This window comes from Mytilus californianus, unplaced genomic scaffold (genome assembly GCF_021869535.1).
Source record: "Mytilus californianus isolate M0D057914Y unplaced genomic scaffold, xbMytCali1.0.p SCAF_2, whole genome shotgun sequence".
NCBI lineage: Eukaryota > Metazoa > Mollusca > Bivalvia > Mytilida > Mytilidae > Mytilus > Mytilus californianus.
In genome coordinates, this window is record NW_026262668.1 from 63,022,058 (window position 1) to 63,043,744 (window position 21,687).

General features: G+C 32.4%; 1 protein-coding gene across 9 annotated transcripts in view; it reads left to right on the top strand.

Annotated features, from left to right (window-relative positions):
- The window catches only part of LOC127730185 (uncharacterized), a 57,574-nt gene extending 39,196 nt beyond the window's left edge, over positions 1 to 18,378 (top strand). For 6 of the 9 annotated variants that reach the window (XM_052238449.1, XM_052238454.1, XM_052238455.1 and 3 more), the window contains 9 exons: positions 702 to 967; positions 5,864 to 6,126; positions 6,445 to 6,534; positions 8,368 to 8,881; positions 9,408 to 10,379; positions 11,291 to 11,446; positions 11,996 to 12,041; positions 13,421 to 13,450; positions 15,081 to 18,378. In XM_052238449.1, coding sequence (XP_052094409.1) covers positions 702 to 967; positions 5,864 to 6,126; positions 6,445 to 6,534; positions 8,368 to 8,881; positions 9,408 to 10,379; positions 11,291 to 11,446; positions 11,996 to 12,041; positions 13,421 to 13,450; positions 15,081 to 15,227 — 2,484 coding nt within the window. In that variant the 3' untranslated portion in view covers positions 15,228 to 18,378. Of the gene's footprint in view, positions 1 to 701; positions 968 to 5,863; positions 6,127 to 6,444; positions 6,535 to 8,367; positions 8,882 to 9,407; positions 10,380 to 11,290; positions 11,447 to 11,995; positions 12,042 to 13,420; positions 13,494 to 15,080 lie in introns of all 9 variants that reach the window. The other 3 variants (XM_052238459.1, XM_052238453.1, XM_052238457.1) reach the window with 3 other exon arrangements.
- Positions 18,379 to 21,687: the final 3,309 nt, after the last annotated feature.

Here is a 21,687-nt window from a genome sequence, read left to right on the forward strand (position 1 = left end):
TCTGCTCTTTGGTAGATACATTTCATATTTGCTGATGGATTTTAAACAGCTATCAATAAATCAAATATGACATGCATTTTTAGGATGATAATGTCATTTAAATATTACCTGCTTGGTACCAGTCTAACACATTTTCATGTTTAGTCAATTTATAACATGTTAGCGCACAAGGTTACAGTCAAGAGAAGTAACAGGGATACATTATTCTGACTTCATTCCAAAATACCAATTTAATTTTAGACCCATGCCATCCAATACTCTAGGCTAACACAAGACAACTGATGCAATTTTTAGACAGATGTACAAGTTGTGCAATTTTTAGACAGATGTACAAGTTGTGCAATTTTTAGACAGATGTACAAGTTGTGCAATTTTTAGACAGATGTTCAAGTTGTGCAATTATTAGACATAAGTACAAGTTGTTGTTAAAGATTGACTAAGATATGATAACAGTGATCATTTAAATAACAAGATTTGAAATATTCTTCAATTCTTTCAATCGTTACTTGCATTAAAAAAAAATTGATTTGATGATCTGGTCATTTTAGTACAAAAACAAACAGTTTTCAATACATTATGTGAAAAAAAATCATTTATGTATGGGTAGTTATTAAACAGTTGCAACTTCATTCTTCCACGAAAAAATGATACAATCCCACAATTATGGCTTATAATTATAAGATGAATATACTCAATTGTAGCATAGTATGTCTGGAAGTATGCAGAGTTTACAGGATAGTGGAATATCAGACCAAGAAAATGGGGCCACAGGAGGTGGACCACTGTCAAATATTCCAGGTCCAGGCAAATTTAAAGAGATGACCAAACAAAGGAATGCTCCTGATGCTGACAGTGGTTTCATTGGATCAATTGTTGGGTCAGAGGTCAGTCAACTCTCAGCAAGGCAACAACAACAACAGCAGCAGCAGCCATCGTTGAGACTGAGAGGTCCTCCTGCTTCACCAAGGTAATATTTAGTTAAGTAGTTCACAGAGCAACTGTCAGAGACTGGGTGTTAAGTTGGATAATGTCACTGAGTACAATTAACTTTATATGATTGTCAGTTGAAGGCCAATTTTTATATGATTAAGAAAATTTCTATAAAACTAGTTTCTGAAGAAATTAAAAACATGTAAATAAATGTTAACAGTTATGCATAGAGATTTGTAGACAGAAGTTTTGAATGAAATGGGAAAAAAAGAGATAGGGTATATTGATTCTTGACCCAAAAAAATAAAGGTGCTTAACAAAACCCAAAGCAAAGGAACAGTGCTTTTTATACGACCGCAAAAAAATTTTTGTGGTCGTATATTGGTATGACGTTGGCGTCGTCGTCGTCGTCGTCGTCGTCCGGCGTCGTCGTCGTCGTCCGGCGTCGTCGTCCGGCGTCGTCGTCCGAATACACATTAGTTTTCGCACTCTAACTTTAGTTTAAGTGAATGGATCTCATTGAAATTTTACCATAAGGTTCAATACCACAAAAGGAAGGTGGGGATTGATTTTGGGGGTTATGGTACTAACAGTTAAGGAATTAGGGGCCAAAAGGGGCCAAAAATAAGCATTTTTGTAACTTCCAGACATAACTTGTGTGTAAGTGTATGGATCTCTCTGACATTGTACCACAAGGTTCCATATCACAAAGGGAATGCTGGGATTGATTTTGGGGGTAATTGTCTCCAAATTTTAGGAATTAGGGGCCAAAAAGGGGCAAAAAATAAGCATTTTTCTAGTTTCATGACAATAACTTGTTTGTAAGTGTATGGATCTTTATGAAATTGTACTACAAGGTTACATATCACAAAGGGAATACTGGGATTGATTTTTGGGGTAATTTCCTCCAAATATTAGGAATTAGGGGCCAAAAAGGGGCAAAAAACAAGCATTTTTCTAGTTTCATGACAATAACTTGTTTGTAAGTGTATGGATCTTTATGAAATTGTACTACAAGGTTCCATATCACAAAGGGAAGGCTGGGATTGATTTTTGGGGTTTTCCCTCAAAATTTTAGTAATTAGGGGCCATAAAAGGGCAAAAAAAAACATGCATTTTTCTAGTTTCAGGACAATAACTTGTGTGTAAGTGTATGGATCTTTATGAAATTGTACTGCAAGGTTCCATATCACAAAGGGAAAGCTGGAATTGAGTTTTGGGGTAATTGCCCTAAACTTTTAGGAATTTGGGGCCAAAAAGGGGCCAAAAAACAAGCATTTTTCTAGTTTCCAGACAATAACTTGTGTTCAAGTGTATGAATCTCTCTGAAATTGTACTGCAAGGTACCATACCACAAAGGGAAAGCTGGGATTGAGTTTGGGGGCGATGAATCATAAGGGGGTTCAAAAAATTGGGGGGGGGGGGATTTTTTTTTTCCTTTTTTTTCTTTAACATTTTCCATTTTTAATTGGTTATTTCTGATTTATATATAAAAGCAAATAATAATGATATGGTTTGAATAGGCATACATGTGAACATCCAGACGGGAGTACAATAATCCCGTTTTCAGGGGTCTCCTCCCCCCTCCCGTTGAAAAAATCCCGTGTATGAAATTTTTCATGAATGAAAAATTTCTGCCCAACATAACATCTCAGGCATCTGGTGTAACTGACATTACCTGAAGTTATATTTTACCTGTAAATCAATTAACATGCATAATTATATGGCTTCACTTGTCAGCTTGGGTGTCAAACATACTGGTAAGCAACGATTTTTACCTCAGGCTAACTGCCGTTGTGTAACAAAAACTGTGTATTTATTGGGTTACTTCCCTTGATTTATCCTGTTTTAAGTTACTTTCCTTTTAATAATGAAAATTTTTTAAAGGATATAAATAAAATATAAATTGAACAAATAATCATAAAAGGATGGTTATTAAATGATTTTAAATGTCTTAGGACAAATAAAAAAATAATAATTTGAAAATTATTTGAGGATTCTATACTTCCTTTTAAGGCTTAAATTGAAATTTATATAATAACTATGACCCTAACTTTACAGATAGAATGAATTTCTGAGTTTGCAAATAAAAACTATTTGCAAGAGAAAAAAAAAAAAATAAAAACTATTTGCAGACAGCTAAACAAATGTTCTGGTTGCAATGATTGTTTTATAGAATATGAAGTAAAAATTTTAAAGAACATACTGGAAAAAAACAATGTTAGATTGAACATGTAGAATATAAAGATGGAGAAACTTTATAAGTACAAGGGTACTATAAACATAATAAATTGGTTGGAAAGTTGAAGAAAACACACTTTAAAAGACCATTTTTACAACACACGGTTACATTTACAACAAAATTAATGTCGATTAAAAACCTCCTGATCTGAGTCCTAATCTCCTGACCAAAATTTCCCAATCTCCTGATCTGAGTTTCACAGTCCATCACATGTATGAATAGGTAAATTGAAAATTTTTAGCTCACCTGACCTGAAAGGTCAAGTGAGCTTTTCTCATCACTTTGCTTCCGTCGTCCGTCGTCCTGCGTCCGTCGTCCGTCGTCCGTAAACTTTTACAAAAATCTTCTCCTCTGAAACTACTGGGCCAAATTTGACCAAACTTGGCCACAATCATCATTGGGGTATCTAGTTTAAAAAATGTGTCCGGTGACCCGGCCAACCAACGAAGATGGCCACCATGGCTAAAAATAGAACATAGGGGTAAAATGTAGATTTTGGCTTATATCTCTGAAACCAAAGCATTTAGAGCAAATCTGACATGGGGTAAAATTGTTTATTAGGTCAAGATCTATCTGCCCTGAAATTTTCAGATGAATCGGACAACCTGTTGTTGGGTTGCTGCCCCTGAATTGGTAATTTTAAGGAAATTTTTCCGTTTTTGGTTATCATCTTGAATATTATTATAGATAGAGATAAACTGTAAACAGCAATAATGTTCAGCAGAGTAAGATCTACAAATAAGTCAACTTGACCAAAATGGTTTGTTGAACCCTTAAGGAGTTATTGCCCTTTATAGTCAATTTTTAACCATTTTTCGTAAATTTTTGTAATCTTTTACAAAAATCTTCTCCTCTGAAACTACTAAGACAAATTTAACCAAACTTGTCCACAATCATCATTAGGGTATCTTGTTTAAAAAATGTGTCCGATGACCCCGCCAGTGAACCAAGATGGCCGACATGGCTAAAAAATAGTACATAGGGTAAAATGCAGTTTTTGGCTCATATCTCTGAAACCAAAGCATTTAGAGCAAATCTGATGGTGTAAAATTGTTCATTAGGTCAAGATCTATCTGCCCTGAAATTTTCTTACCAATCAGGCAACCCGTTGTTGGGTTGCTGCCCCCGAATTGGTAATTTTAAGGAAATTTTGCCGTTTTTGGTTATTATCTTGAATATTATTATAGATAGAGATAAACTGTAAACAGCAATAATGTTCAGCAAAGTAAGATCTACAAATAAGTCAACTTGACCAAAATTGTCAGTTGACCCCTTAAGGAGTTATTGCCCTTTATAGTCAATTTTTAACCATTTTTCGTAAATTTTTGTAATTTTTTACAAAAATCTTCTCCTCTGAAACTACTAGGACAAATTTAACCAAACTTGTCCCCAATCATCATTAGGGTATTTAGTTTAAAAAATGTGTCCGATGACCCTGCCCACGAACCAAGATGGCCGACATGGCTAAAAAATAGTACATAGGGTAAAATGCAGTTTTTGGCTTATATCTCTGAAACCAAAGCATTTAGAGCAAATCTGACATGGGGGTAAAATTGTTCATTAGGTCAAGATCTATCTGCCCTGAAATTTTCAGACCAATCAGGCAACGCATTGTTGGGTTGTTGCCCCTGAATTGGTAATTTTAAGAAAATTTTGCAGCTTTTGGTTATTATCTTGAATATTATTATAGATAGAGATAAACTGTAAACAGCAATAATGTACAGCAAAGTTAGATCTACAAATAAGGCAACATGACCAAAATTGTCAATTGACCCCTTAAGGAGTTATTGCCCTTTATAGTCAATTTTTTACAATTTTCATAAATTTTGTAAATTTTTGTAAATTTTTACAAAGTATTTTCCACTGTATCTACCGGGCCAAGTTCATTATAGATAGAGATAATAGTAAGGAGCAAGAATGTTCAGTAAAGTAAGATCTACAAACACATCACCATCACCAAAACACAATTTTGTCATGAATCCATCTGTGTCCTTTGTTTAATATGCACATAGACCAAGGTGAGCGACACAGGCTCTTTAGAGCCTCTAGTTAAGTTCTTAGACCACTTTCATTCTGTGTCAGAAACCTATGCTGTGTCAAATATTTAATTACAATCCAAATTCAGTGCTGTATCAAGCTTGAATGTTGTGTCCATACTTGCCCCAACTGTTCAGGGTTCGACCTCTGCGGTCGTATCAAGCTGCGCCCCAGCGGAGCATTTTATTTGTCTTCTTTTTACTCCAAGTCACAGTGAGAACTTCAACATGCTGCAAAACCTCACATAGAAGAGCAAATTAAAGACAGCTCCTATCACTTGTTTGATTGGAATGCTTTGCTAGCTGCCAACAAAGCTACATCTGTGCATTGAGGCACACCAATTTTATTGTAATATTAACAAATTACAGACTTCAATGGACACTGAAATCTTACAAATAATGTAATAAATTGTCTGAAATTCTCATAGTAAAATACAGAAACTCTTCCAACATTTATACAACCACAAGGAACAATAAGATATGTGATAGATAACTTGGCAGGAAATGATGTGTGTTAGATAACTTGACAGGAAATGATGTTAATGAATTGGAAAAAATATTTGATAAACTTTTGTTTTAATATCGAGGTTACTATTTAAGCCAGCTTATTTTGATTACAAAATGAACAATGATAATTTTAACATATTATTTTTAGACCCAGTTCAAGACAAAGAGATTCAGACAGTTCAATGGCAAGTGCTCGTGTAAGAAATAAGGATCGTCCACCATCAAGGGATTCTAATCGTTCAAGGAATAGGAAAGACCAATCTGTGCAGTCCAGAGATTTTACTGACGATAGCTATACTCTTACCACAGAAAGTGAGATGAGTTTTGAGATCCCATCAGAACGACGTAGCAATAGAGGTGGTAGAAAAAGGGGAGGTAGTTTGGAGAATACAATAGAAGAGGAAGAAGAAGGTATTGTCATAGCAACAATATATTCTATACTTTTTTTTTCGAGTATTAGGGTTAGACTTGTACATAGATTTTTTATTTGCATTTTTATTTTCCACAAAATAGAAGAGTGTTTTGTTTGTATACACTTTTTATTTTTCACATGCTTAAAACTAAATATGAGTGAACATTTCTAGCTTTGTTTTTAAAGGTTTATTTTCTCATGCTGCTGTAAAGAAACTAAAGCTGTATGTTTTTTTTCTACCGTTTCCGGAAGTCAATATTATTATTTATCCATTTTTAGTCTTCTTTATAACTTTATTAAACATGATAAAATTCCAGGATCATCTGTAACTTTTACTACACTGGATGAAAGCAGAGATTCCCATCAGCCCTTTTTGAATTTAGGTCGCCGTTCAGCAGATCGGAAGGGTTAGGATGTTTTGTGTGTTTAGAACAATCACAGTCTTTTCCATTAGTTTTATCACTGTCTGCTTTTGTCCATGTGATATTTCACTTTCCTATCATACACCATTACCATATCATATATAAAGTAGAAATGATATTACTAGAATATTTCTTCAGAAAAAATTCATTAAAACAAAATTCAACGAAAGATTAGATATAAAAAAAAAATGTTATGGAAGGATGTTTTCTATCTGATAACATAGGGTTTTAAAGATCGAACACCACAAATAATATAATAAATATATATTTTCATTTTTATTGAATTTTTGAATAAATGGTACACCATATTCATACTTACATAGGCATTACATTTTTCGTGCATATGTGTGTGTGTTTGTTTCGTTTTGTTGTGTTTCATGATTGTTTTGCTAAGTAAAAAATCTTACAAATGTTTTCATATTAAAAGTTATTTAATTTAATTTAATTAAATTAAGCAGTGATTCAAAGGAATACAGAGAATTGGTTATCTTTTTTAAGGAATGAAACTTTTTTCTGTTAATTTATTCTTTTCTGGTATCAAAATTTATATCATATATCAGTATGATCTTATTAAAGGGAGATAATCCATCGTGTATTTATTTCTTTAGTTTTTACACATTCCATCAATGATCCTTCCTAACACAGTATTGTACACACAATTATTTGTGTTTGGACACTATATATTAATCTACACGAAGTTTTTGGGAATGGGAAGGAGAGGAGTAGGTATGAATTTGCCGTTTCAGAATCTAATGCATTCTGGGTAATATTTGCAAAAGTATACACACAAACACTGTGATTGGCTTACAAAGTCCCAAACTTTAGAAATTCAAGCAATGACTTACATTGTTTAAATTTTGGGGTACGAACAATGAAATTACACATGGTCCTTTAGATTCTGAAATGGCGAATTTGAAATGATTCTTTGTTAACTCAATATTTTCAGGTGCTACTCATAGATAAAATATATTCTCCTTAAGGAAAATAGTTTTATTTAATTTGATAAAAGATAACATTAAGTTTGATAGCACTTTCATTGTTACTTTTAATTTGCTTTCCGGTACACCAAAATCGTCCATGATTTCACAATATTCTTCTTGTTTTTGATGGCCCATCTAAGATGGCAGTTCTCACGTCAACTTGAAACTTCATTCATATTTTCATTATGAAGTGAAGTGTTTAATTATTATGCCAAATTCAAGTTTTGACTAAGATTTCACTGTTCACTTAACATGGAAATGTAATAGTGCAGGCGTGGCATGGTGTCCTATAGACACATGGTCTTTTTAATAAGGTATCAACATATCTGAAAGAATTTATTACATGTATAAAACAACATTTATTAGTATCTGAAGATAGTTTTTTGTCGTCCAACTAGGGGGATACAGCAACTTTACCTCAAAGGGTTTAATGGAAATGTAAAGATAACTGTTTATGACAAGAGTAGATTACCCTGTCCGAAATATATGTCTTTAATAAAATTAAGCAAAACTGTAAACTTATTTGTATTAACACGAACACTTTCGTTGTCAATCTATTTTTAATCATTCTATTTTTATCTGTACAAAAACAATCAACATTACGTTACCAATACTTACCATTATGAATTGTCACATCATTTTCAATGTACCACTTTGAGTACCTCATACCTATTATTTTTTATATAAATTGTCCTGATGACGCCTGCCTTGCAGGCGAAACATGTAGACCTTAAATAATAAAATTGCAGACCATTTGAAGTGTTGTTGTTAATTTTGAGTATTTTTTGTATAATTTTGAAAGAAGAAAGTTTAATTTTTTTCCTTTTTCAAATTTCAGAGAGGCCTAGGTCAAAGCTTAGTCAACATTCTAGAGCAAGTGTTAGATCACAGGACAAAAGATCTCCACACAAATCAAAACAGAAAGCTGCAAAAGCTACTAAAATGTCTGATGATGATTTGACTCCTAGAGCTACACCAAATCAAAGTTTCTCGAATAGTTTTAATCGAACCAGTGAACTTTATTCGTCAGAGGAAGAAACTCCTCGACCATCATCTTTAAACAGATCTGCACAAAAACTGAAACCCATGAAAGCCTTTCCAATAGACCCTAGACCAGATTCAAGGTCAAAGGTTGAAAGGCCATCAACTCCAAGGTCAAAAGGAGAGAGAACTCCAACTCCTAGATCTGGGAGAGCAGAAACTCCAGTGAAGAAGCAAGATATTCAGAAAACTGAGATTGTACGACAGAATATGAAACCAGAAGTGAAAGACATGGCTGTAGGTTCAGATAGTGAAGACACAGTTGAAGAGTCTATAGCAGAGACAACTGCTACTCGAGGCTCAACAGGAAGGTAAATATCTCATTCCTGTCATGTAGCTTGAAAAAACATTTTTGCATGAGCATGTGTTGTATATCAAACTTTTCAGAATTATTTGAAGTACATTGATTATGTAAAATAAACTTATTTCTATTTGTATAGCATTACAGGACATCACAAGCACATCCATTGCACAATGAAAAATTATTGTTATTTTCTCTCAAAAGTTTAAATATCACAAAAATTTGCTGAATGTCACAGATTCCTGAATAGTAATATTTGGTCTATAGATAGTACTTAATGAAGGACATATTATTCCCATTCCATTAACAGATTCTAATTAAGTATGTGATTTACTAAACTGAAAACTTTCTTACAAATTTTATCTATCTCAACACTAAATATTTATGTGTTAAAATTGATGCTGTCATTTTCAAATAACAATCTAAAACTTCGTACAGTTAAATTTGTTTTTTGAATCACTGTTACATCTAATAGTCAACTTTGACTAAAACAAAAGTTGCATAGATCTTGATTTTTATCACCATTCTTTTTGTAGTGACAGACTGAAAATATTACAGGATGAAATAGGAAGATTGAGGGAGGAATTTCAAAAAGCAACAAACCAGCAGCGACAGGCTTTACAGCAACAACTGCAACAGCCACAACCTATTCCTCAACAAACCAATCAAAATCAAGATCAGTATTTTGACCCTACAGAAGACCCCTATGCCTTCATGAGAGGACCAAGAAGAAGAGCTAACTCTTTTTCAGGTGGTCCAACAAGAGATTGGGATGAGTGGTTACGTTATCCTCTACAACACAATGCCGATGGAGATATCCCACTTGGTTATGCTGCAGCCGATTCATATGCTCAGCGTCCTCCACCACCCGAAGTATTACCTGAACCACCCAGATCTCGACAGAGAACTCGTAATAGAAGAAGACATCGACAAGGAGGGGTTACAATAGAAACTCAGACCATGAATGGTTACGATTCTGACCAATCACCAACTAGAGCAACTGCATCTACTGTAACAGAGGACCACTTATTAGAATATTATGTGCCTAGATATTACACAACAGGGACCCAGCAAACTCAACCACGGGCCCCTAATATGCAGAGATATTCGTCTCAGCCAAATCTTGCATTTACAACTACCCCTCCCCCTCCACCAGCTCCACCTATGTCAACTCACATGCCAACAAGCTCTTATGCCACACCTATATCTGCTGGGTACAGAACAAGGAGACAAGCACAACAAAGACAAGTGCATACATCGCCCTATCAAAGACTATATTCTTTTGATGACCTTGATGCAAGGGATCAAGGTCAAGCTCAGCCTGCAGGATATGTGCTTGTTGAACCTCAGGCTGGACAGACACCAAGACCTGCTCCACCCCAGTATTCTGTGAGGACTGAGACATGTCCTATGTGTGGAGGATCATCTTACCACACCCATGGTGATTATGTATATGAAGTGCCAGTGGAGAGACCGCCAGTGGCATATATGGTACAAGGTGCTCCAAGGTAGGCATAAGAAACATAGAAATTAGGGTAACATTTCAGGACTACTGAATCCTACAAAGATTTTTAACACTAATAGAAGACATTTCAAAATCTTATGTTGGTTTATAGTTTATTTTCATTAATGCAGTAGTAATATGAACATAATTTTTTTATTTATTAGCTCATCTGTCATTGAGATCTTTTGTTTTTAGGTAATGAGATATGAAAAAGGTTTGATATTGTAATGTTATTTTCTCTGATACATAGTAGCTATCTATAATATAGGTCCAAAAATTGTAGTGACTTCTATTTCATAATTCAGTGAATAACAGTTATCATGGTGAACATTTTGGTTAAGCACAGGTATAATATAGTTTGGGGTGAAACAAAACTTTTTGAAATTTCCACAGTATTTTGTTAACCATAAATTACATGTTCATATCAATTATTGTCAATTAGACATTTCTATTCTATGGGTATGTTCTTGATTTTTAGAATAAAAAAATGTGATTAGACTATCAAAATTACCCCAAAAGGAAACATTTATCTGTGTCAACAATTTTGTTTTTTATTCTGTACAATAAATAAATTTCTGCTCTGACTAAATTTATGAATTTTGAAAAAAATGAAGTTAACAGCTTAAGGCATGTTGATTTTGATTTTTTGTGAATTGTAAAGTGTTTAGCCTACAATTAAATTACTAGATAATTAAAAGTTTGATGTTAGAATCAAATATAATGGACCACTTTATACAAGAAGACTTTGACAATGTCCATCTAGAATTTTGTTTATTGGTGTTGGCCCTGTCCAAAACAGAGTATATTCATTTCTCATTAAGATATTATTGTCCTGAATTTGATTGTAATATTTGCCACTGAATGACAAGCAGCAATTATAAACAAAAATTAATATTTGTTACTGTGTTGTTTCAGAGGTAAACCACCACGACCAAGAAGAAGATCTAAATCAGCCTCATCAAGGGTCCGACATTATTCTCCAGATGGCAGAAACAGAGCAAAATATATTGTTAAAGAATACTACACAGAAAGTTCAAGTGCTGAATCTGAAGATGAAATCCATGTCAGAAGGTATTATTCTGATTGAAAAAAATGAAGATTATTCTTGTAAAATGTGCAATTTAGAAAAGAAAGATATAAAAAAACATAATAATCCACTAACCCCCACCCCTTCCCCTAAATAGAAGTGAAAAAAAAAATGAAAAGGTAAAATTAAAAATGTCTTATTATTCCTATTTCTCAGGAGGACTTTAGTTTGAGGTATGTATTAAGTTTGTAATGTGGTCTTAATTGTCCGATCAAGGTTCATCGATAAACAAAAAGAAAAGTTACAAACAAACACAAACATGTATTAACTATTTTTCTTGCTACTTCTCAGATCAACTTGAATTTTATTTAGAGCCTTTTAAACACTTAAAGATGTTTTAGGTGTTTAAGTTTATAAAAGTTCATAATGGTATTTTATTTAAGTGATTTATCTTAAGTCATTCATAAAATGCTTATCAACCTGATTATTCTAATGACAAAATGTAACTGGCAATGTAAAAGTAATTTTACTTGTCAAGCGTGAAATTAATTCAACTTATACAACAAAATGTATATACTCTTTGTTTTCTGCAGGGGGAGAAACAGAGGAAGAAAAGGGAGAGGAAGAAAATACAGAAAGGTAAAGCTAAGGTTTCGTGCTGGGGGTCAAGGTCAAAGTAATGCTTCCAACAGTGGTAGTCATGGCAACACTGTGATTATGTCACCTAATATCTCTGGCACAGGCAGTCTTAGTAGTATTTCTCATCTGTCGTCTGCAAATCAAAGCACTAGTAGTCACAATACTGCTGCACTCCCATCTGCTAATCAAAGTACTGGTCAACTAGATGTCCATTTCACACCACGAGTCAGCACTCCTGTTACTATAGTGACAGATGTCAATACTAACTTTGCTTCAGACTCTGAAGGGGTATGTTGTGCATGTGCATCTGTTGGCTATATAGATGATAATTTGTAGATAGCTATTGTCTTTTTCACTGTTTTTGCCTGTAGATAAAAAGAGTGAATTTTGAAGTTTAGTAAAAAGTATAGAATATATTAAGTAATGAATGAATGGCCATGGCATGTGAATTGTTTAGTTGTATACTCTACAGTCTACACGGCATGAATTTCATTGAGTTTTTTTTTAAGGTAGGTTTATATTGTTTGAAAATTATTAGAATTAAACTAGCAAATACTTTTAAATGTTTAATTTAGTTTCATTAAAAATAGATGTAAGCAGTAATGTTACTTACTCATATACTCAATTTATGGAGTTGTATATTCATCCCAGCAGTTTTAAGCCACTGACCATATTACATCTAGTGCTTTACTCCAACTTTTAGAGCTAGTAGGTTTCACTTTATGTCTCGCCAGCAATAAAAGTGGCAAAGATGGGACATATCAAACCTAGATTCCATTGTTGTGGTGTCAACAGTTAGCTTCAGTCTGTGGTTAAATTTTTTTATAGACATCAATAACTTTGTCAAACATTCTCGGAATTTTAGAGATGGCATCTGAAGCAAAATATTGTAAAATGTTTTTGTTCAATATGTTTGTCTAGTCTGTGACATTTATGGCCCAAAAGCAAGACAAAGTGATCCTTCTTTCCATAGTTGGCTGTGGTGGCATCACCATTTAGGTTCAGTTTGGGATTTCAGACATCAATAACTTTGTCAAACCTTCACAGAATTTTCAAGAGAAAAAAAATTGACAGAACCTTTCTTCATTATCAAGAGATAGTTTTTATGACACAATTTTTTTTTTTTTGTCTGAGATCATTCCTGTGTAACTTATCTGGCTAATTTTTTTGTTAAATTAGTTTACCATGAAGTTGTGGTCACATTAAAACTTAACCACACATTATCATTATGATGTGAACTTTATGAGATATGTGCCAAATTATGGTTTTGACCTAAATTCCATGGTTCACTGAACATGGAAATGTGATAGTTTGGACACTTAAACACTATTATAAGATTCTTCCATTTCCACAATAATGTTAAGTACTTTTATTGATAGGCACACTCAGTTTCTGGCTTGCATGTTAGGGTAATGTATAGTGAACTGGATGCCATTCTGATATAACACACAGGCATGTGAAGTCATCAATTCACAGCTGTTAATATATAACAATCATAAATTGTAATTCATCATGGGCTGATGTCTAAATAATCATTTAACATGAAGTCTTTTAAATTATAAGATTTGAAATACTCAAAGTTGATGTTTTTATGCAGCTGCTGTATGATATAATAATCTGTTAATTGAGTTTTGTGTCTTTAAAAAAAAAAATTGTATATGTACCTGTTTGATTAAATTTTTAACAGGGTTTTGCAAAGGAAAAATCTGGTTTTTAATTTGGTGAAGTATGGTTGGTGGGCTGGAGGCTGCCAACAGTTTTCGTGCAATTACTTATGATTCATTCAACCAATGCTTTTAAAAATTTGATATGTTGTTACTGAAGTAAAAATGGAGGTCAAGTTGGATATTGATGATTTTCATTTATGGTTCTTGATAGACTGGCAATTGGCTCTTTGTGTCATTTCCATGAAAATACTGATGAACTGTTCTACCCATGCTTTTAAAATTTGAATATGCTGTTACTGACGAATAAATGGTAGTCAACTTCGATATTGATGATTTCATTTTTGCCATTCAGGAGTTATGGTCTTTGATAGATTGGAAAATAGGAATAGAATGTGGCAGGTCAAAAAAGCCTGAAATTGCCTTTCAAAATACAGAAAAACCCTGTTTGCTGTCAATTTGACAGCTCATTCAAATTGAGATAAGAGGAAAGAAAGTTTTGATCACAGAAAAAGTCATCCTATCAACACAGTGTGGATTTTCAATTATCTTAAACATAAATAAATATGGAGAATTGGTCATGATGAATCGTGTGATAGTTTAAATCAATGAAATTAATAATGCTGTTTTGTAAAAAGCTAACAGATGCATGTAAGAGATTTTTTTACACTAATGAAACACTTTTGTGGTAGTGAAATTTTTGATAAAATTAAAAAAAATTATAATGAGTGCCTTAATGTCAGAGCATGGTATATTTTTTTTTACAACTACATCAGAAATATTGGTATTAATTTGTTTGGAAACTTGTTCCATAACTTGCACACTATTACTTTTCAAATGGTAGTTTCATATGTTTTCAACTGTAAAGTTATGTTGTATCACAAGATAAGATGCAGGCTGGAAATACAACTTTTTACATATGCTTTAAGACACTTGATAATTTGACACATGTGAAGATTTAAAAAATGTATTTTTGTGTAGTGTATTTTAATGTGTGTTTTGACCATACTATTTTACTCTTTATGTTTCATTTGTATTGCTAGATAATTGTGTTCATTGTAGATAGTGAATATTTTGAATTTCATTTATTCTTTTAAATATTTCTAAAATGTATTTTTTCTTCGTGTCAAATGATATTTATGCTATCAGTAATGTAAGTAACAGTGAATTATTTGATAATAGTAGAACATTAATAACATCTTTCAGAAAATTTAGTTTTATTTCCACTCTTTTTTTGTAACTATGGTATATTTAATTTTCAAAGAAAAAGAAAGATTTTCTTGTTAAAACAAAATGCTTTTTTTCATATTTTAGCATCATCGTCATATGCTTACTGCTATTTGAATAAAATTAATTTCTTCTGTTTTTTTTAAAGGCTAGATCAGACTATGAGGATGAACTGAACAGGTCACTGAATTTGACAGAAGAAATCGATGGTTTGACTAGAAAAATGATGGACACAGTGGATGGAGAGCTACGACGTGCAGGACGGAAAAAAGAATTTCGCTCATCTATTTGGTAGCACAGGGAAATCTCTTGTAATTATTAGAAATTTTTTAAGCTGTGATATTCCTTATAAGGTTCAAAACAAACAATAGAACTAATTTGAGATATTTGTAGTTAAGAAATAATTAACCAAGATGACTTAGCTCAGCTGTGAGAGATGAGAAACTTTAGTTGATGCCTTTCATACATTAAATGATTGCCCATGACAATATAATTTAAAAAGTGCTGGTGCTTTATATACAAAAAGAAAACTATATCCTTTAGCACCTTAGAGCATATGATATGATATATAGCTTCATTAGTATTGTATTATGATGGAAGAAGTTGCATTTATAGATGTTTTTAAATGTTTGACCAATCAACTATATACATTGTCTGTGATATTTTTAATTTATTATAACTTATTTATATATAGTTTTTATGTTTATACAGATTTGTCTTTAACAAGGATGCTTGTTAAAACTATTGAATGAAAATTTAATGATATTTCTTAATTTAGAAGTTGCAATACTTTGAGCAAATTAAAATAAAAACATTATTCAGCAAAATGTTGCAATTTCTTTTTTTTTAAATATTAACATTCATTAAAATAACAGAATTAATCAGAATATCATTTTCATTTTTCATTTAATCAGACTGTGATCTGTATTTTGATTTTTTATTTGTCTTTAATGTCTCAATTTTTACACAAATAATTTTGTTATTTTTAATTCCATCCAGTTAATACTAATTTTGGTATATGCTACAAAGTTTTACATTTTTTCTTGATTTTTTTTTATTAAGAATATGTTCCATTCCAGATAAACAGATTATGTTTTTTTTTGTATAATATTTTATTATGTTTCATTTTTTATCTGATTCCATCCATTTTATTTATGTCTGTGATTGATGTTTTATTTTATGCAGTATATGTTTATCTTCACAGTGGTATTTATAATGATAATATGTTGTATATTTTTTCTTTCCGTCCCACACATATCAGTATTTTATTTTGTTAAACTGCAGTTACTATTATTAGCTAATACACATTCATTTGGATTTCATGTTGGAGCGATGTGAAGATAGAAATGAACTTATCATTCTCTTTATATTATTAATATCAAGTCTTTACCTGGTACTAAATTTATATTATTAATATCAAGTCTTTACCTTGTACTAAATTTATATTATTAATATCAAGTCTTTACCTGATACTAAATACCATATCATTTTGTCATTTGCTTCAATGAATTTTTGCTGAAATTTGGTAGAAAAGTAATGATGATGAAAATTAGCAGAATTATAAGTGGATATGCTACATTAATGGTCTCACAAGAGTTTTTCCCTTTAAAATGAAATGACTAAAATGGAAATAATGTCATATGATTACTTTTGTAATATCATAACATTGTCATTGAGATCATAAAATTTCATTTTGTGGTTGTCCACTGTATTGGTTCTGTCATGTGTAAATGTTTTCAAATGTTAAAACGGTGTTTTTAAGCTGTGAAATTACCTCAATTCTTAAAAAACAAACCTGAACTGCAAACTTTAATCTATAGTGCAAGTTAAAAGAAACCAGGAACTAAATGTTTTGTTTTTTGAAGCCTCTTACTACTCAAGTTGATAAAAATACAAATAAACACTTAATGTCCTTTTTGTGTGAGCAAGTAGATATGTAAAAAAGGAACATAGTCTGAATATAAATGCACACCATTGGTTGATTTAGATAGAAGTGGTTTGGGGTTTGGATCGCTCTTAAGTCTTTTTTGTTACTTTCTGTCTTTACTATTTCAAGAATAATATTATTTATTTAAAATTTATTTACCAATGAAATATATGTCATTTGGTCTCTGATGGATAGTTGTTTCCTTGGCAATCATATCACATCTTTATATACATAGTTCCATAAATAAAACAAAATCTAATCATATAAATATGTTGAATCAAAAGAAAAAGCATGAAGAGTTATTACCTAAATTTCTATTCGAAAATAAGTGTTTAAAAATCACTAAATATTTTTGTAATGGCATTTTGATACAAATTTAGTTGGAAATAATGTATGAATATATTGTAGGAAAATCAAAACTTAATTAAAATGCAGTAAAACATATTCATGTAAATATTTTTCATATTTTTTTTTACATTTTTCTGTTCATAGCCATTTTTTATTTACTATCATGAACCATAAACGATTTTTTTTTCATAACAATAACAAAATTCAATACATTTTCATATTTGTTAAATGACAAAGCTAAGGTACTTAAAACGGTTAACAGCTTATATAAGGTTGAAATGGTCAGTTGTCATTATTTCTGATATACCTCGGTACTTTTGTATTATTTTATGTGCTTCAATGTATTCTGAATCTATTATTTTATTTCTTTTAAAAAGTAGAATTCAGTTTTAAGTGTCTTTGAAAAGGTGAAATGGAGAGCTCTGTGATCACAAAACACATAAAATACACTTAACAATGAAACATTCATAAAACAGTTCTTAAAATGTACAAATTTCATCTTATATATTACTCTTTCAAAAGAGTTATTATTTATTTTAAATATTTGAGTGTCTTAGTGTTAATCCACCTAGAATACATCTTATTTTAATGTACCGTTAAACATTTAATATTTGCATGATTATTTAAATTTTGACCTATTTACATATGCATTAATCATGATCAGTATTTATTTGACTTTTATTATGAATGACCATTAAGGAAAAGTGTATGTTAGAGGTTATCATGAAAGGAGAGTTGTGATAAGACCATTTTCTGGTCCTTGGAATCCAAATTTCACTATGTAATAAATATATCAGTTATCATCCTTAACATGGATTTTTCAGAAGTTTAAAATACATGCAATATTTTCTTACATATTACCATTTGGCCCTTGAACTTGATAACTTTAAGATGTCTTTTATAAAGATAAAAAAGCATTATAAATCATATCCTTTCTTGGGGGTCACATATTAATTACTACCGAACACTATGCCAATTATGAATTATTTATGATATCACTTTTATGCCATAATGGAATTTGTGTACTGAAATTGCCATATCTTTCATGTTGGTATTTTTAGGGTCCAGAAAAAAAGACTCTTATCACATCTCATCATATTGGAGTTACACAAACAAGATTTATCAATGTATTTTAGAGAGAGAAATACAAATAAATTATATTTATCTACAATTTCCTCTTCCTTATTTAAATCCATTAGAATACAAAAATTACACATACTATTCAAGATGATACTAACAAGTAATTTTTGTCTTTACAAAAGTCGAAGAATGCAAGACATAGGGATTACTATCCTGGGCCAAAACTATTTGTATAAAGCTTTTAATTTCAAAGGATAGAAGACCTGGATGCTTCATACCTTGTTTACAGATGCCTATGTTTCAAAGTTTCCGTCTTTCATATGTCCATGGATCAGTGATCAAGTTTACAGTTATGTGATGAGGTCTGTTTCTCAGATAATGTACAGTTATACTGGTAAGCATTACCGGTAGGTCAACTTTATGTGGTGTATGGAATGATTGTAAGGTGTATATGTCACTCTGGTAGTTTTCATCTGACCTTGACCCATTTTCATGGTTCATTGGTCAATGTTAAGGTTTTTGTGTTGTTGGTCTGTTTGTCAAATATTATAAGCAATAGGTCAACCATACTTGGTGGTTGGAATGATTGTAAGGTGTACATGTCTGTCTGGCAGGTATGATCTATCCTTTACCTAATTTTCATGGTCCATTGATCAATGTTAAGTTTCTGTTGTTAGGTCCTCTTCTCAGATACTATAGGACAACTAATCTATATTTGGTGTATGGAATGATTGTCAAGTTAACATGCAAGCTTTCCTGGTTTTTGTCTCTCCAGCGACAAAAATCACAGAAAGCAAGACAGGGTTTGCTTTTCCAGCGATGGCTTCGGCAACGACGGCGCCAACAATTGTTTAGTTTTCTGCTTTAGTCAGTTTGATAGGAACTACTTGTGATAGGTCAATGATATTTTCTATAAAGTTGCATTACTATCAGTCTATATCAGTTTGACGACTATTTTGAGGCCCTGTCCCCTAGGACATGGTCCAGTGACTTTGAATTAATTAGCAAATTTTCAATGTTAAGTTTCTGCTTAAGTTAGATGTGCATTTATAACTGTGTTTATTCGTAATGGATTACTCATGTCATATTTTAAGTTGCATATATGATAGGAACTACTTACAATAGACCACTATTTTCTATAAAGTTACATTAATGTCTGTACATCTCAGTTTGTCAACCATTTCTAGGCCCTGCCCACAAGATCATGGTCCAGCGACTTTGAATTAATAAGCAATGTTGCTGTCCATCAAATTGTCTTTTTCTGAATTTAATGCAGACAGATGAGACAAATCTCTGTGTCCACAGTTTATGTCGGTTTCTAAGATACAAGAGTCAATAGGTCAACTATATTTGGTGCATGGAATGATTATAAGATTTACATGTCTGTCTGGCATGTATCATCTAACCTTGACCTCACTTTCATGGTTCATTGGTTAGTTTAAAGTTTTCCTGGTTAATATAAAAATAAGAAGATGTGGTATGATTGCCAATGAGACAACTCTCCACAAGAGACCAAATGACACAGAAATTAACAACTATAGGTCACCGTATGGCCTACAACAATGAGCAAATCCCATGCCGCATAGTCAGCTATAAAAGGCCCCAAAATAACAAATGTAAAAACAATTCAAACGAGAAAACTAACAGCCTAATTTATGTACAAAACAATAAGCGGAAAACAAATATGTTACACAGCAACAAACGAAATCCACTGAATTACAGGCTCCTGGCTTTAGACAGGCACATACAGAATGCGGTGGGGTTAAACTTGTTTGAAGGCGCCAACCATCCCCCTAACCTGGGACAGTGGTGTAACAGTACAACATAAGAACAAACTATACGTTGAAGAGCTTTAAAAACCGAAAAGTCCGAAAAATTGCGATAAATACGCCTAAGGTAATCTATACCTGGGGGTAGAAAAACATTAGTGCTTCGAATAATTCAACATTAAACCAGTTTATGTGCACATAGACCAGCTCTGCCTATCTAGGCCAATTGTAATAAAACTAAAACACACCAATAAAAGACGTGTGCAGTGCAGTTACCGCTGACCAGGTTGTCCTCTTACTTGAAAAAAAAACAATAAAAAACTCCATAATTTAAAAAGCGAAAAATGGGCTCAATACTACAGGAAGCTAGCTAAGGTAGCTACAGCGGTTGGTTGAATACTGGGGTTAAAAAAACACAAAACAAATATAGTAACTGAAAATGGACCAAATCACGGTGTTCATATATCCAAACTTGTTCACTAGTCGTAGTGTGTGTAGTGACGTGTAGGTAATCTATGTACTGTTAAATTACTTTAAAGTCTTTCACTTTTAAAATTCTTTCATAGATACATCCTGTCGATACAATGTACTTATACTTTTGGATTGCAAAGGTCATGCTCTTCTGTTTATAACGTCTTAAAAACCAAATCCGTTGGATGTAAACTGATAGTTGTTTTAGTCTGGGAAAACCAATTGAAACATGATTTATTTATTAGTTGTAATTGGCTTAAAACTATTTTTAGATAACAGCAACTACTCTTATATCGGTACTTGTTTTAGTTGTCTTTTTCTGATTTTGTTTTTTGTGATTTGTTTCGATCTGATGTGTTAAACCCTTTCCAACTATATCTATTTCATTATGTTTTATGTTGTGCTGCTACATCATTGTGTCAGGTTAGGGGAGGCTTGAACGCTCACATTTTGTTAAATCCCGCCACATTCTTTATGTGGCTGTCCTAAGTCTATAATTCATTGATTGGCGTTGATTGCTGCGTGGTATATATTTTTCACTCATTCTTTTTATCTAGAATCAGGTTGTTGCATTTCTCATCTGGATTGTTTCACTTTTTGTCAGACCAGAGCCTGTTTTATATCTTATTTTATAGGATTGATTTTGCTATGTATGTTTGAGGGCCTTACGGTGATTTTTATAGTTTGTGCATATGTTGTACTGTTTAACCACTGTCCCAGGTTAGGGGAGGGTTGGGCGTCCAATAAAATGTTTAACCCCGCCACATTCTGTATGTGCCCGTCCCAAGTCAGGATCGAGCCTGTAATTCAGTGGTTTGTTGCTGTATATCATATTTGTATTTCGTTCTTTGTTTTTACATAAATTAGGCCGTTAGATTTTTCGTTTGAATTGTTTTACAATTCTCATTTCGGGGCCTTTTATAGCTGACTATGCGGTGTGGTTTTCGCTCATTGATGAAGGCCGTACGGTGACCTATAGTTGTTAACTTCTATGTCATTTGGTCTGTGATGGAGAGTTGTCTCATTGACAATTATACCACATCTTCTTGTTTGTATATTATTAAATGGACGATCATACCGCATCTCATTTTCTTTATACGCATGTATAATCAAATGAGGTCAAAGACAACAGACATAAGCCATACGGAAACTTCAGATCA